This window comes from Zootoca vivipara, chromosome Z2 (assembly GCF_965207765.1).
Source record: "Zootoca vivipara chromosome Z2, rZooViv2.hap1.1, whole genome shotgun sequence".
Classification (NCBI taxonomy): domain Eukaryota; kingdom Metazoa; phylum Chordata; class Lepidosauria; order Squamata; family Lacertidae; genus Zootoca; species Zootoca vivipara.
In genome coordinates, this window is record NC_142585.1 from 35,517,682 (window position 1) to 35,532,453 (window position 14,772).

General features: G+C 43.8%; 1 protein-coding gene across 1 annotated transcript in view; it reads left to right on the plus strand.

Annotated features, from left to right (window-relative positions):
- Positions 1 to 5,001: 5,001 nt before the first annotated feature.
- The window catches only part of STKLD1 (serine/threonine kinase like domain containing 1), a 31,058-nt gene continuing 21,287 nt past the window's right edge, over positions 5,002 to 14,772 (plus strand). Inside the window, exons 1-5 of the mRNA XM_088665424.1 lie at positions 5,002 to 5,016; positions 5,463 to 5,540; positions 6,335 to 6,439; positions 11,864 to 11,908; positions 14,150 to 14,224. Of these exons, the coding sequence (XP_088521550.1) occupies positions 5,002 to 5,016; positions 5,463 to 5,540; positions 6,335 to 6,439; positions 11,864 to 11,908; positions 14,150 to 14,224 (318 nt within the window). The remainder of the gene's footprint in view (positions 5,017 to 5,462; positions 5,541 to 6,334; positions 6,440 to 11,863; positions 11,909 to 14,149; positions 14,225 to 14,772) is intronic.

Sequence of the window (14,772 nt, forward strand, 5' to 3'; positions counted from 1 at the left end):
TTTGGTACAGGGAATCTTTCCCAGACCTATCTGGAGGATACTCAGGATTGAACTGTGGACCTTCTGCATGCAAGGCAGATGATCTACCATTGAGCTACAGCCATTCCCCAATATATAAACATACCATTACAAATTCAAATGAAACATTTAACATTATACAAACAATTCATGGATGTATATACAGTACACACTATAACAGTAACAGGAAGCACTGGCAGAATGCTAACAGCAGAATAAAATCAGTTTGGTCCATCAAAAGCCTGAAGGGAAAGGTCAGTCCAGCACCAAAAAAATGGCAGTGAAGGCGGAAGGTGAACTTCACCTGGGAGAGCAATCCACAGGTGAGGAGCCACCACTGAAAAGGCCCTTTCCCTTGTCACCATCTTTTGAGCCTCCCTTGCAGGGAACCCGGAGAAGGGTCAGTCACTCTTAGCCTAACATTCTTCACAGGGTTTTTGTGGGGATAAAATGGGAAGAAGCAAAACTGTGTACACCACTCTGAGCTCCTTTGAGGAAAGATGGTATATAAATGCAAAACTAAAAGCAACAATGTCAGTTAATAAACTATGCTGATTGCCGATTTGCCACTGGGCCAAATTCAAAGCACTTATGTATAGACCCAAATAAATACAAGAGTGCCTCCTATATCAATTATGCCTAACACTAGATCACTTCCCAACTTTTTTGTCAAAGCTGACCAAGGTAATGCCCCAAGGAAGCCTATGCACATAGAAAATTACAGGGAAACCCATAACATAGGGTTACCAGATGTCCCCGGTTCCTGGGGACAGTCTCCGGATTTGCAAATCTGTCCCTGGACAAATTCCATCCCCATAATGTCCCCAGATTTGCAAATCTGTCCCCGGGAAACATGGTAGCGGCAGCCTCAGCAGCCCAAAGCCAGCCTGGTAGCGCAGTTGGCTCTGTCTGGCTTCAGGAGCTGCCGTGGCACCCACCATTTTTCCTCTCCGGAAGTCCCCATATGATGTGTTGCGTACATCATATGGCGACTTCCGGAGAGGAAAAATGGTGGGCGCCATGGCAGCGAGCAGCTCCTGAAGCCAGACAGAGCCAACTGCGCTACCAGCCTGGCTCTGGGCTGCTGACTGCCTCTGCTGCCGCCACTGCCGAAGGGGAACCGGGGACATCCGGCAGTACAGATCTCCTGCCATCTTCCCCCTTTGTTTTGACTGATCGGGGGAGGCTCATGAGTAGCGGGTGGGCGACTGTTGCCCAGTTTTTTTTTAAAAAACTGCATTTATGTTTCACAGTGTGTGAAAGAAGGGCTTTGCACCTTGCCTGGCAGAGAAACCGTGTGCCTTGTGCCCCTTCTGGGCACCAGCGCACCGCCCGCGACTCCCAGGCCTGCCACGGTCTGTCAAAACAAAGGGGGAAGGGGGCAGGAGATGGGGAAGGCTTGGGAGTCACAGGTGGGCGGAGTGCCATTGCCCAGTTTTTTTAAAAAAAAAAAAAAACTCTGCACATTTATGTTTCACAGGGTGTGAAAGAAGGGTTTTGCACCTTTATACAATATGCATGTGTGCTTGGGCCCAGGGTCTTTTGCTTCACCATCCCCACTACAGTGGTACCTCGGGTTATAAACGCTTCAGGTTACAAAGGCTTCAGGTTACAGACTCCGCTAACCCAGAAATAGTACCTCAGGTTAAGAACTTTGCTTCAGGATGAGAACAGAAATTTTGCTCCAGCAGCACGGCGGCAGCAAGAAGCCCCATTAGCTAAAGTGGTGCTTCAGGTTAAGAACAGTTTCAGGTTAAGAACGGACCTCAGAGGTACCACTTTACTGATTCCCTGTTGCTACTCAGCTTTAAAAAAAAAAGTGTCCCCTGATTCATTGAAAAAAATCTGGTAACCATACCATAACAGTATATACGTATTTGTATGGTAGCAGTACTGCTATTGTAGCCCACATGAGGTCAGGTGCTGCAGCCAGGTAGTGGGATTCCCAGCCTATCTGTTAAAGTCCAGTGCAGCACAGAGACTAAAAATCGCAAAATCTCTGGTTTGAATCTCACCTCTCCTGTGATGAACTCACCTGGTGGCATTAAACAAAGCCATTCTTACTTAACCTCCTTGCCTCCCACCTGCAATGTGAGAATGGCAAACAACAGTGTCTACATTACAGGGCTGCTGTAGGGAACATCGCATATGTCAGTCATACTGGCATCCTCTTGGACTTGATGGTACTTTACCTGGTTACACAAGTTCTTCAAAGAGATTTGTCTCTCTTAGGCTTAGCTTTCAATTTCAATTTCCTTTTTACCAATGTACTCGAGTAGTTTCCTCTTTTGAAGTGATTGTGCTGTACTTTCCTTCACACCAGTTCCCTTTGCATACAACACTGAATCTGACAGCAATATAGTACTGCTTCCAAAAGATTCAGCAATGCTTCCATCACACACCAGGTCCTCAGTGTCACTGGTGAATAAGCCACCTTGAGCACCTGGGAGAGAAAGGTGGGATATTAAATGGAAAAATACATAATAACGTCCCAGGTTTTGCTTCCCATATACAGTAGTCAGCATCATAATCAACTGCTCTAGGACACAGTCTTACCCGTGTTTCTCCAAAAATAAGACACCGTCTTATATTTATTTTTCCTCAAAAAAACCCACTATGGCTTATTTTCAGGGGATGCCTTTTTATTATTATTAAGTATGGTACAGTTTAACCTTGTAGTTAAACTGTACCATACATAGTGATAAGCCTATCACTATGGCTTATTTTCGGGGTATGGCTTATATTCCTTGAATGCTTAAAAATCGTGCTATGGCTTATTTTATGGCTACGTCTTATTTTCGGAGAAACAGGGTATATCACATCCATACTATATATTTAAAGCATAATTAAAGCATGACTTCCTCCAAAGGATAATGGGAATTGTAGGGGTGTTTTTTTAAGGGTGGTGAGAATTGTAGCTCTGTGAATGAGTAAATTACACTTCCTATGATTCTTTGGGCAAAGTCATGTACTTTAAATGTATGGTGTGCATGTGATCTTAGTGTATCTATAAATTTGACCCAGGTCAAGACTTTATTCAGTTTGGATTTTTAGGGTGCTTCATTCAGCTGCTAGGTTTATGTTGATTTTTAAACATGCTTTTCTGTTACGATCTTAATGAGTATGACTAAGGTCCATAACTTTCATTGTATTTACTCAGAGTAAACTTAGTTGAAAAGTACCTTTTTAAAAAGGTCTCTGCCTTGACTATTTATCTGTATTGCTTTTAAATCTATCTTCATTTGTTGTTTTTGGTATTATTTCAAAATCTGCTTTAGTTCCTTATATGATTGTAAATTGCCTTGAGACTTAACACCAACAATGATACATAAATTAATAACATCATCATAATTTCCATGGAGGCGCAGGTTGCATCCACAGCAAAGTTGGCATTTTTCCATCTCCACCGCATCAAGCAGTTGGCCCCTTACCTCTCTCGCCCTGATCTGGCCACAGTGATCCATGCGACGATCACCTCCAGGCTTGACTATTGTAACTCGCTCTACGCGGGGCTGCCCTTAAAGCTGACCCAGAAACTCCAGCGGGTGCAGAATGCCGCGGCGAGGCTCCTTACAGGGTCCCGGCCGCGGGATCACATTCATCCAGTGCTTTACCAGCTGCACTGGCTCCCGGTGGAGTACAGGATCAGGTTTAAGGTGCTGGTTTTGACCTTTAAAGCCCTATGCGGCTTGGGACCCTCGTACCTACGGGACCGCCTCTCCTGGTATGCCCCGCGGAGGATCTTAAGGTCCACAAACAATATTCTGGAGATCCCGAGTCATAAGATGGCTAGATTGGCCTCTACTAGAGCCAGGGCCTTTTCAGTACTGGCCCCAACTTGGTGGAACGCTCTTTCCCAGGAGACCAGGGCCCTGCAGGATTTGTCATCTTTCCGCAGGGCCTGCAAGACAGAGCTGTTCCGCCTGGCCTTTGGGTTAGACTCAGCCTGACCCCTGTGTTTTTCTCCCTCATGGCTTGGATTTATGGCCTACTTGAAATGAGGCTGCACTTTAAATTTTAATACTGTATTTTAATCTGTATTTTAATTAATTGTTTTTATGTTTTATTGTAATTCTGTTGGTGTCAGCCGCCTTGAGCCCGGTTTTTGCCTGGGGAGGGCGGGGTATAAATAAATATTATTGTTGTTGTTGTTGTTGTCGGTCAGTTTTCATAACAATGAAATGCGGCCACCTGTCTGTGCGACCTTTTGCCTGTAAATAAGGTCATAATAATTGTTTAATAATAATAATAATAGAAATTCTCTGATTTTATGTTAGCACAAAAGTGCTACCCAGCAACCTCCACTTAGACTTATGATTAGCAAATATTTGCTCAAGCCTAAATGTAACTTTGCAGACTTCTGGTTGTTGGGTTTATTTTTAAAACCAGCTGTATTCGCAAAGGAAAGGCTCCCTTCACTGTTCTCAGATAATTTTGACCCTTAAAAAAACACACTTCATTGTGGGGCAAAGAAACCACTTTGCACATGCTTTGGAGCCCTTTCCTCTAAAACACGTCACGCCCTCTTGAGGAATTGATGTGCAGCAACCCTAATAAAATATCACAGTGTTGGGTGTGTGTGTGTGTGTGTGTGAAAGACAGTGGGAAGAAGTAGGTTCCGTTTTGGGGTAAGGTTCATAGCTGCCAAGTTATCCCTTTTTTTAAGGGAAATTCCCTTATGCTGAATAGGCTTCCTCGCGAGAAAAGGGAAAACTTGGCAGCTATGGTAAGGTTATGAGCTAAATTCTAAAAAGTTGGCGGGGGGGGGGGCGGAACTGCGAAATGCATTTGGATATCATGAGAGGAGAGCATATATATATGAAAGCTGAAAATGGGCGGGGGAAAGTAAAACAGGTCTGAGGACGAGGCAGACTTTTTTCCCGCCACAGAATTGGCAGGTGAAGAACGAGTGGGGGGAGGGGAGAGGAGGAGGAAGGCGGGAGCCGTTTGTGTCTGTTGCCCCTCCCCCTTCCCCGGCCAGCCATGGAGAACTACGAGGTGGGGGGGGGCAAAGGGTTGGCCTGAGGAGAGGTGGGGGGGGGACACGACAATTTGAGGCGAGGAGGAGGGAAAGCAACGGAGGTTTAACTCCTCCCCCTCCCCACACATGCATTTGAAGTGACGGAGGGGGCAGGATTGGGGAGGGGATCTATATCTACATCTCCCCCCCCAGATGCTGTTAAGACTACAATTCCCGTCATCCCCTGGTGGTTTGTCAATTCTGGCTCATGGGGCTTTCTGGGAGTTGTGGTTCAACAACATCTGGAGGGTGAAAAGAGCATTTCTGTAACCTCTCCGCATGCTGTTAAGGCTACAATTTCCTTTATCCCCCGACTACTGGACCATGCTGACATCTGGGAGTTGTAGTACAATCACATCTGGAGGCCCAAAATGGCTGCTGCCCATCCTCTATGTACATTTATTTCATTGCAGGAGAGTGGTAGGAATTGGGGGTGGGGGAGTTTAACATATGGGCAATTTGTGTGAGAAGGCATATCAGACCTAGGGAGGGGCGTCTGGAGGTAAGCCAGGTTTTCAAGGAGGGGATAGATGGAACTATGCTGCTATCATCGTTGTCATTCGTTGTCTTTTTATTTTACTATTCCCACTAGAATGGTTTTAAAGGTGTGGGTGTTGCCTCCATGTGGGTCGTGAGTCCCGGAGGAAAGAGAATCAGTGAGAGCTGCAAACAGGGAATGTTTCAACTGTTTTTAATTCTGAATTTTAAATGTTCTCCAAAGAATAATTGGAACTGTAGTTTGTTAAAGGTGCTGGGAATTGTAGCTCTGTGAAGGAGTAAACTGCATATATTAAAAGCACATTTAATGCACATCTGAAGTTCATAACTTCCCCCAAAGAATCCCAGGAACTGTTGTTTCCTCCTCACAGAGCTATAAGTTCTTAAACTAAGTTCCCATATATTTTTCAAAGGACACTGTCAGCTTTAAATGCGCGTTGAACGGGCTCTAGATGTACAGTGTGGATCTGCTTGAAAATTCCTTTTCTTTGTTCCCAGTATATTGTGATGGATTAATTTGGAACTCCCTGCCAGTGCATATTGACATCAGACAGGCACTTTTACTGTCCCCTTTGTGACAACTGCTAAAAACATTTTGTGTCTACAGTGTGGATCTGATTAAAATAATCAATATACTGTATTTCTTCACAGTATATTGTGATCTGTGTACCAAGCATTCTGTGTGTAGCTGAAATGTATCTGTCTTGTCTTGAGGAAGTACAGTATGGTGCCTTTAAGGTGTTCCCACTGTCCTTAAACCACTTGACTTACATACAGTACATCTACTATTCCTTGCAGATTCTGAATACGCTGCCTCATGGGGCCCTTGGGACAATGCTAATAGTGGAATCAAAAGTGGAGAAAGAAAAAGATGGCAGCAGAAAGAAGTATATTATGAAAAAGGTAAGGGGGGGGAGCAAGGGCCTTTATGGACAAGATGGGTCTCCAGTGATTTTATTTTATTATATCTGATTTGATTGATTGCAAGGATGGGGGACACGTGGCTTGAAAGGAGTACATGTGGATCTAAGGGTCTTAGTTGACCACAAGCTTAACATGAGTCAATTGTGTGACGCAGCAGCAAAAATGGCTAATGTAATCCTAGGTTGCATCAACTGAAGTACAGTAGAGTGTCCAGATCAAGGGAAGTTATAGCATCACTCTATTCTTCCTTGGTCAGCCCCCACCTGGAGTACAGTGGCCAGTTCTGGGCAACACAGTTTAAGGAGGATATTGACAACTTGGAAGGTGTGGAGAGAAGGGGCACCAAGATGATTGAATGTCTGGAAACTAGGCCTTAGGGGGGAAAGTGAAGAGAGTTGGGCATGTTTAGCCTGGATAAAAGAAGACTGGAAGTGGAAAGGATAGTGTCAGAGGGTCGTCGTGGCTACTCTAGAGTAACTCCGCCTGAGTCCAGTTTGTCTTCAAAGAAGTTTATTGTGCTATCTATTTACAGTGTAGAGACAGCTTAAAACATGACCTCTCATCCTGAATCAGAATCCGGCAATGGCGTACATCTGTTCCTACGCCAGCAAAGTAGTCTGGGTACCCCAAAATGCCACCACCTTGACGCGTGTTGCGGTGCTCTCCTCATTTCTGGCGCCGGAAGGAGCTATGCCCTTTCAGTTTCCTCCCTCAGCAGTCAGTTGCCTGGCTCTGCAGTATCCCCAAACATCTGCCTGCATCCCTCCGCCTCCGAGCTTTCCCATTGTTCCTCACTCTGATTTCTCTCCCCCTCCGAGTCTCTTCCTCCCCCTCTGGCTGCTTCAGAACCACTGGTGCTCTCTGTACTTGAGGTGGACGTTAGGATGATGGGGGATGGCTCCCTGTAGGGAGTCCCCCTTACAGATAGCCATCATCAAATATCTAAAGGATGGACGGACCAAACTTGTTTTCTGCTGCTCTGGAGGATAGAACCCAAACCTTTGTCTTCATAGACAAGAACTGGGCAGTCTCGAGCAGGTCGGCTGCCCTGGCGCTGAGGGGCGGAGATCGCTCCGGCGCCCCTGCCCTCGCAGGGCGCAGCATGGTTTCCGCGCAGCTTCGCCGCACGGCGCCCTGGCACACCGCGCCACTGGGGGTCTACCTAGAGCAGGCCCTGAACAAGAAAGGAGATTGCGACGAAATATTAGGAAGAATTTTCTAACAGTAAGAGCTGTTTGACAGTGGAATGGACTACCTTAGAAGGTGATGGGCTGTCCTTCATTGGAGGTTTTTAAAGAGATGGTCATCTGTCAGGGATTCTTTAGCTGTGAATCCTACATTGCAGAGGGTTGGACTAGATGAGCCTTAGAGAGGTCTCTTCCAACTCTATGATTCTATTATTTATATCCCACCTATTTCTCCCAGGACTTCATGGTGGCATACATGGTTCTATCTTGCTCCTTATTTAACACAACAACCCTGTGAGGTAGGTTAGGCTGAGAGGCAGGGCTGGCTCAAAGTCATATCCAGTGAGCTTCATGGTAGTGGGGGAACTCTGGTTTCCTAAGTCCTAGTCTGACACTCTAACCATTGCACCATATTGGCTGTATGAAAAACCACATATTCATCAAGAGCCCTTTGGCTTCTGTTACAAAATGTATTATTATATTAACAATCAGAACATTACTAGAGGAAAAGGACTTACATATTCTCACCAGTCCATTTTATCTGTTGTGTAATAGCCAGGACTTAATACAAACAAGCATTCAACAGGGTTTAGCCTGGGAACCTGCTTATATGTGGGTGTGTACTATATAATATTTATTTTTGATATTTATTCAGAAATGTATGACCTGTTTGCTTCTCGGTCTATATGGTTTGCAGTAAAAAAAATTTTTTTTACCGTACTTCATATAACCACACAGAGATATTTACAACACTCAATAATGTCAAAACGAAATGCCAGGGCTCAATGCTGTTGGGACATGTAAAGAGTCTTTTTTTCACTGAATAGCCACAATCAGGGCTGGATTTAGGTTCAATGAGGCACTAAGCTACTGAAGGAAATGGAGCCCTTACATGTCCAGCTGCCCTTTGTCAACAACAAATTGTTGCTGTTTTTTGTGTTGAATATATGCTATATGGTAATTTATGGACCTGTTGTTGTTGTTTAGTCGTTTAGTCGTGTCCGACTCTTCGTGACCCCATGGACCATAGCACGCCAGGCACTCCTGTCTTGCACTGCCTCCCGCAGTTTGGTCAAACTCATGTTCGTAGCTTTGAGAACACTGTCCAACCATCTTGTCCTCTGTCGTCCCCTTCTCCTAGTGCCCTCAATCTTTCCCAACATCAGGGTCTTTTCCAAGGATTCTTCTCTTCTCATGAGGTGGCCAAAGTATTGGAGCCTCAGCTTCACGATCTGTCCTTCCAGTGAGCACTCAGGGCTGATTTCCTTAAGAATGGATAGGTTTGATCTTATTGCAGTCCATGGGACTCTCAAGAGTCTCCTCCAGCACCATAATTCAAAAGCATCAATTCTTCGGCGATCAGCCTTCTTGATGGTCCAGCTCTCACTTCCATACATCACTACTGGGAAAACCATAGCTTTAACTATGGTTTAACTTTAACTTGTCGGCAAGGTGATGTCTCTGCTTTTTAAGATGCTGTCTAGGTTTGTCATTGCTTTTCTCCCAAGAAGCAGGCGTCTTTTAATTTCGTGACTGCTGTCACCATCTGCAGTGATTAAGGAGCCCAAGAAAGTAAAATCTCTCACTGCCTCCATTTCTTCCCCTTCTATTTGCCAGGAGGTGATGTGACCAGTGGCCATGATCTTGGTTTATGGACCTAATAGGTATCTAAAGCCATTTGCACATAACAAAATATGTATTTTATCAAAGTAATTGATAAAGAAATGCGCAAATCAGTTTAGGGAGCAGGCTAGCAGGCGGGGCCCATTACTTAAATCATAGGAGCCTACACAACACAAAACACTGTTGCTGTATGTAGGTTTTATTTTTGTTTTTTATCTTATATTTTTGAAATGTACATCCATTTTTTTTAGAATAAATTTTTATTCAATTTTCCAATTTAACAAATTTAAAATAAAAATAAAATAAAAAAACAATCTTTTCTACAAAACATCTTATATTATCGTCTTACATCTTGCTCTGCCGAGCAGTGACTTCCCCCCCTCCCCTCATGCGGGTATCTTGTTAACTCCAGTTTTTGCAGTTCCTTTTTAACTTTTTTTAGTCAATTCGTAGGATTTATTTCAATCCTGCAAGTGTTTTCAAAGATCTACAGTTTTTCTCCATATAGTCCACATATTTACTCCAGTCCTTTTGAAACTTCATCTCTCCTTGGTCTCGGATCTTGCAAGTCAGTCTAGCTAATTCAGCATAGTCCATCATTTTCATCTGCCACTCATCAATTGTAGGTACATCCTGTAATTTCCATTTTTGGGCTAACAATGTCCTAGCCGCGGTTGTCGCATACATAAACAATACTTGATCTTCTTTTCTAATCCCTTCTCCTATTATTCCCAACAAAAATGCTTCCGGTTTTTTTGGGAAAGTATATTTAAACATCTTTTTCAATTCATTATATAACATCTCCCAAAATCTTTTTACCTTATCGCATGTCCACCACATATGATAAAATTCACCATCTTTCTCTTTACATTTCCAGCATGCTTTTTCACTCATTCTATACATTTTAGCTAATTTAACTGGTGTTAAATACCATCTATACATCATCTTATATACATTTTCCTTCAAGGCGGTACATGCTGTGAATCTTAAAGTTTGATTCCATAATTTCAACCACGCGTCATATTCAATATTATGCCCAAAGTCTTTTGCCCATTTAATCATCACCTCTTTTGTTAACTCATCTTTTGTGTACCACTCTAACAACAAATCATACATTTTTGACAAAAGCTTTGTTTTGCCTTCTAGCACTTCCATTTGAAATCTGGACCTTTTGTCCTCAAAACCTATTTTCCTATCTTCTCTAAGAACATCATTTATTTGATGATATTGTATCCATCCTGTTAAGGCCTCTTTGATTTCCTCATATGGTTTCAGTCCCTAGCCTTTTTCAGTTTTTGTCAAAATTTCCTCATATGTGGCCCTCCTCCCCTCCATATTTACTTTCTTAACTGTTAGTACCTCTGCTGGTGATATCCACCATGGTGTCTTAGTCTCTAACAGCATTTTATTCCTTTCCCACACCTCGTACAGAGATCTTCTAATCACATGGTTTGTAAACCCTTGATGGGACTTTTTTTTATCATACCATAAATATGCATGCCATCCAAATCTGTTGTTAAAACCTTCCAAGTCTAGCAGGTCTATATTCTTCAAAACTATCCATTCTTTTATCCAGCACAGACAAGATGCTTCATAATACAGTCTCAAGTCTGGTAAGGAAAATCCACCTCTTTCTTTTCGATCTATCAAAATTTTATGTTTTATTCTAGGCTTTTCCCCCTGCCAGACAAATCTTGACAGAATCTTCTGCCATTCTTGAAATTGTCTTGTGCCTTTCACTACAGGTATAGTTTGAAATAAGAATAACATATTCGGTAACACATTCATCTTTATTGCTGCTATTCTTCTGAAATGTACATCCAGTTGTTTTTGTCCTTTAAATTTTTGGTGGGCCCCCAAGAGAGTGGGGCCCTAAGCTATAGCTTGTTTAGCTTATACTGTACGTGAATCCGGCATTGGCCACAATAATTCTCTAGAGACATTCAGAATTAGAAGGACTTCTGAGTTGTAATTCTGAAAATAAGGTAAAGGTAAAGGACCCCTGGACGTTTAAGTTCAGTCAAAGGCGACTATGGGGTACGGTGCTCATCTTACTTCAGGCTGAGGGAACTGGTGTTTGTTCACAGACAGCTTTCCGGGTCATGTGACAAGCAGGACTAAACCGCTTCTGGCACAATGGAACACCGTGAAGGAAGCCAGAGCACTCGGAAACACTGTTTACCTTCCCACCTCAGTGATACCTATTTATCTGTTTGCACTGGTATGCCTTCAAACTGCTAGGTTGGCAGAAGCCGGGACAGAGCAACGGGAGCTCACCCCTTTGTGTGGATTTGAACTGCCAACCTTCCAATCAGCAAGCCCATGAGGCTCAGTGGTTTAGACCACATCACCACCTGCGTCTGGAGATAGGAATGCAAGGTAGAAAACTGTTTTATATTGTAGTTTGTTGAGACTGCTGGGTATTACAGCTCTGTGAGAGTGAAACTACACCCCACAAGATTCCTTAGGGGAAGCCATGTGCTTTAAATGTGTGTTAAATGTTTAAGTGTATTGAATGTGCCTTAAGTGTTTGGAGTGGATAATAAGTTGTTCTACTTTTACCAACTTATTTGTTGTTTGTTGTTTTGTGCAGGTTGAATGTATTGATGAAAAGCAAGCAAATGATGCTCTCCAAGAGGTAGCTTTCTGTTAATCTTTCTTTTTTATTTCACACATCGAGTGAAGGAGGCAGAGGAGTAGCTAGCCGCTTGGGTGCCCGGGGTGGCGCGTGCACCCTGCAACCAGGGGTGGAGCAAGCTGCCAATGGGGGGGGGGGAGGCAGCTGTAGGGTGGCTGAGGCAGTAGGCAGACACAAGCCCCACGCTGCTCAAAAAAACATGGAGTTTGCAGGCACTGGTATGTCCACCCACCGCCGCCTCCTCAGGATAGATGCGTGGCTCTGACACACTGCAGGCCCCGCAGTGTGACGCCCACTGCCCCCTGCATTACCTAGCCTCTGGATTAGACAGATTCATGGAGGAGAGGGGCTGTTGAAGGCTACTAGCCATAAAGGCTGTGCTCTGCCTGCAAAGTTGGAGGCAGCAATGGTTCTGGTTTCTGGAAATAACTCAAGGAGAGAGTGTTTCTGCAGTGGCGTAGGAAGGGGCGTGCGGTGGGTGTGGGAGTTGTTTTTTCAAAAAACACATATTTTTGCTTTTTTGTCACCCCCCTCAATGATGACACCCAAGGCGGCCTGCACCCACCGCACCCCCTTCCTATGGCACTGGAAGTAGGATATTGCCTATTTGTGGTATAGTATCAGACCAACCAACTATCTGGCTCAGCATTGTCTATGCTGAATGGCAGTGATTCTCCAGGGTGATGCTCTACCACTGATCTATGCCCCATTCCTAAACTATGAAAGCATATGGCACAATACATTTATTTGTCTTTAGAGCAGCACATTACTACAACACACTAAGCTTCCCTTCTGGACTTCATGCAGGAAACCACAAGGGATTTACCAATGGTTAGTCCTACTCAGAGTAGACCCATTGAAATTGATAGACATGACTAAATTGCTGCAGTTTGTGTGTTGTCTGTGGTCAAGAATGGAAACCAGTTAAGCAAATTAATGACTGGTACTTGTACACATCATAGTTGTTGGGGTTTTTTAAAGTTTACTAACAATATACAATTAATAAATGCTGTCTTACCATTCTTCTGATATGTCCTTTACACTGAAATGAATAGGTAGCCGTGTTGGTCTGAGTCGAAGCAAAATAAAAAAAATCCTTCAGCAGCACCTTAAAGACCAACTAAGTTTATATTTTGGTATGAGCTTTCGTGTGCATGCACGAAAATCTGTGTATCTGAAGAAGTACACGTAATCTGTGTATCTGAAGAAGTGTGCATGCACACGAAAGCTCATACCAAAATATAAACTTAGTTGGTCTTTAAGGTGCTGCTGAAGGAATTTTTTTATTTTACTGAAATGAATGTAAGTTGCATTAAGGAGGGGACAGTGTGATGAATAATGTCATATTTGGTGGAAGCGAAATGGAAGTAGTGCTGATTGTGAGAAATATAGGTTGGAATGGAAACAGCTTTTCTTCTTATGCCTCTACTTTCAAAGAAGCTGGGCTATTACCTGTGAATCAGGAACAGGGGTTGATTTTAAAACAAGCCAACTTCAGACCATAGAACTATGGAACTGGCTTATTTAACTTACTCATGGACTCAGGTTTCTCAAAGCTGCCTCTGATATTATTAGTTTTTATTATTAAGTGCCTAAAGCATCTAACCACTTGACAAAAATTAGAAACAGCAAGCCCCTGCACCAACCCCAACTGCAGGCTTAAACTTATAATTACATCCCCGATTAGTCAATGGCGACACACATACAAAAAATTATGGGGATGGCACAGAAGGGACTAAGGATATTTCTAGGCTGGCAAGAAAGAAAAATTGCAGCATATGTTAACGATAGTTTAGAAATGGGGGGCAAGTTGGGGAGCAAGTTCCTTGTTAGATGGTGCTTTCCTCCCTGCCCGGTTCTGCCTATATGATTAGTTACTCTCCTGTAATTTTAGAATTACATTATCCAGATGTGGAAAGGGTGGAGTCCCATGGCAGAGTAACTGGAAATCTCTTGCAAAGCTAGGATCCCTCTCTAAACCTAGGTGAGGATTGTTACAAACCGTAGATCTATCTTGGCTTGGAAGGTGGTTGGACTCCCAATCCCTCCCTCCCCTAAAAAAGAAGTTAAGGTGTGATCCTAAGCACAGTTTCATGGGAGCATGGTCTGCTGAAATCAGTTGTATAGCATCCAGCAGCATGACTGAATCAGGAGGAGAAATTTGGCAAACAAGGGACTGCACCACTTTAGCTTAAATTGTTTTAGTTTACTATAGAACCTTTCTCATCATTTTTCTGAAAGGCCATGGAACTGCTGAAGCTGAATCATCAGAACATCTGCAGCTACAAAGAACTTTTCATCATCTGGGACAACAAGGTGACAATTTCCTAAGGCTACTATGGTATATACGGGACCCAGGTGGCGCTGTGGTTAAACCACTGAGCCTAGGGCTTGCTGATCAGAAGGTCGGCGGTTCGAATCCCTGTGACGGGGTGAGCTCCCGTTGCTTGGTCCCAGCTCCTGCCAACCTAGCAGTTCGAAAGCACGTCAAAATGCAAGTAGATAAATAGGAACCGCTACAGCGGGAAGGTAAACGGCGTTTCCATGTGCTGCTCTGGTTTGCCAGAAGCGGCTTTGTCATGCTGGCCACATGACCTGGAAGCTATACACTGGCTCCCTCGGCCAATAATGTGAGATGAGCGCGCAACCCCAGAGTCGGTCACGACTGGACCTAATGGTCAGGGGTCCCTTTACCTTTACCTTACTATGGTATATACCAGGCATCCCCAAACTTCGGCCCTCCAGATGTTTTGGACTACAATTCCCATCTTCCCAGACCACTGGTCCTGTTAGCTAGGGATCATGGGAGTTGTAGGCCAAAACATCGTACAGTATGTACGCTTACTGAAAAGATTAAGTTTCCT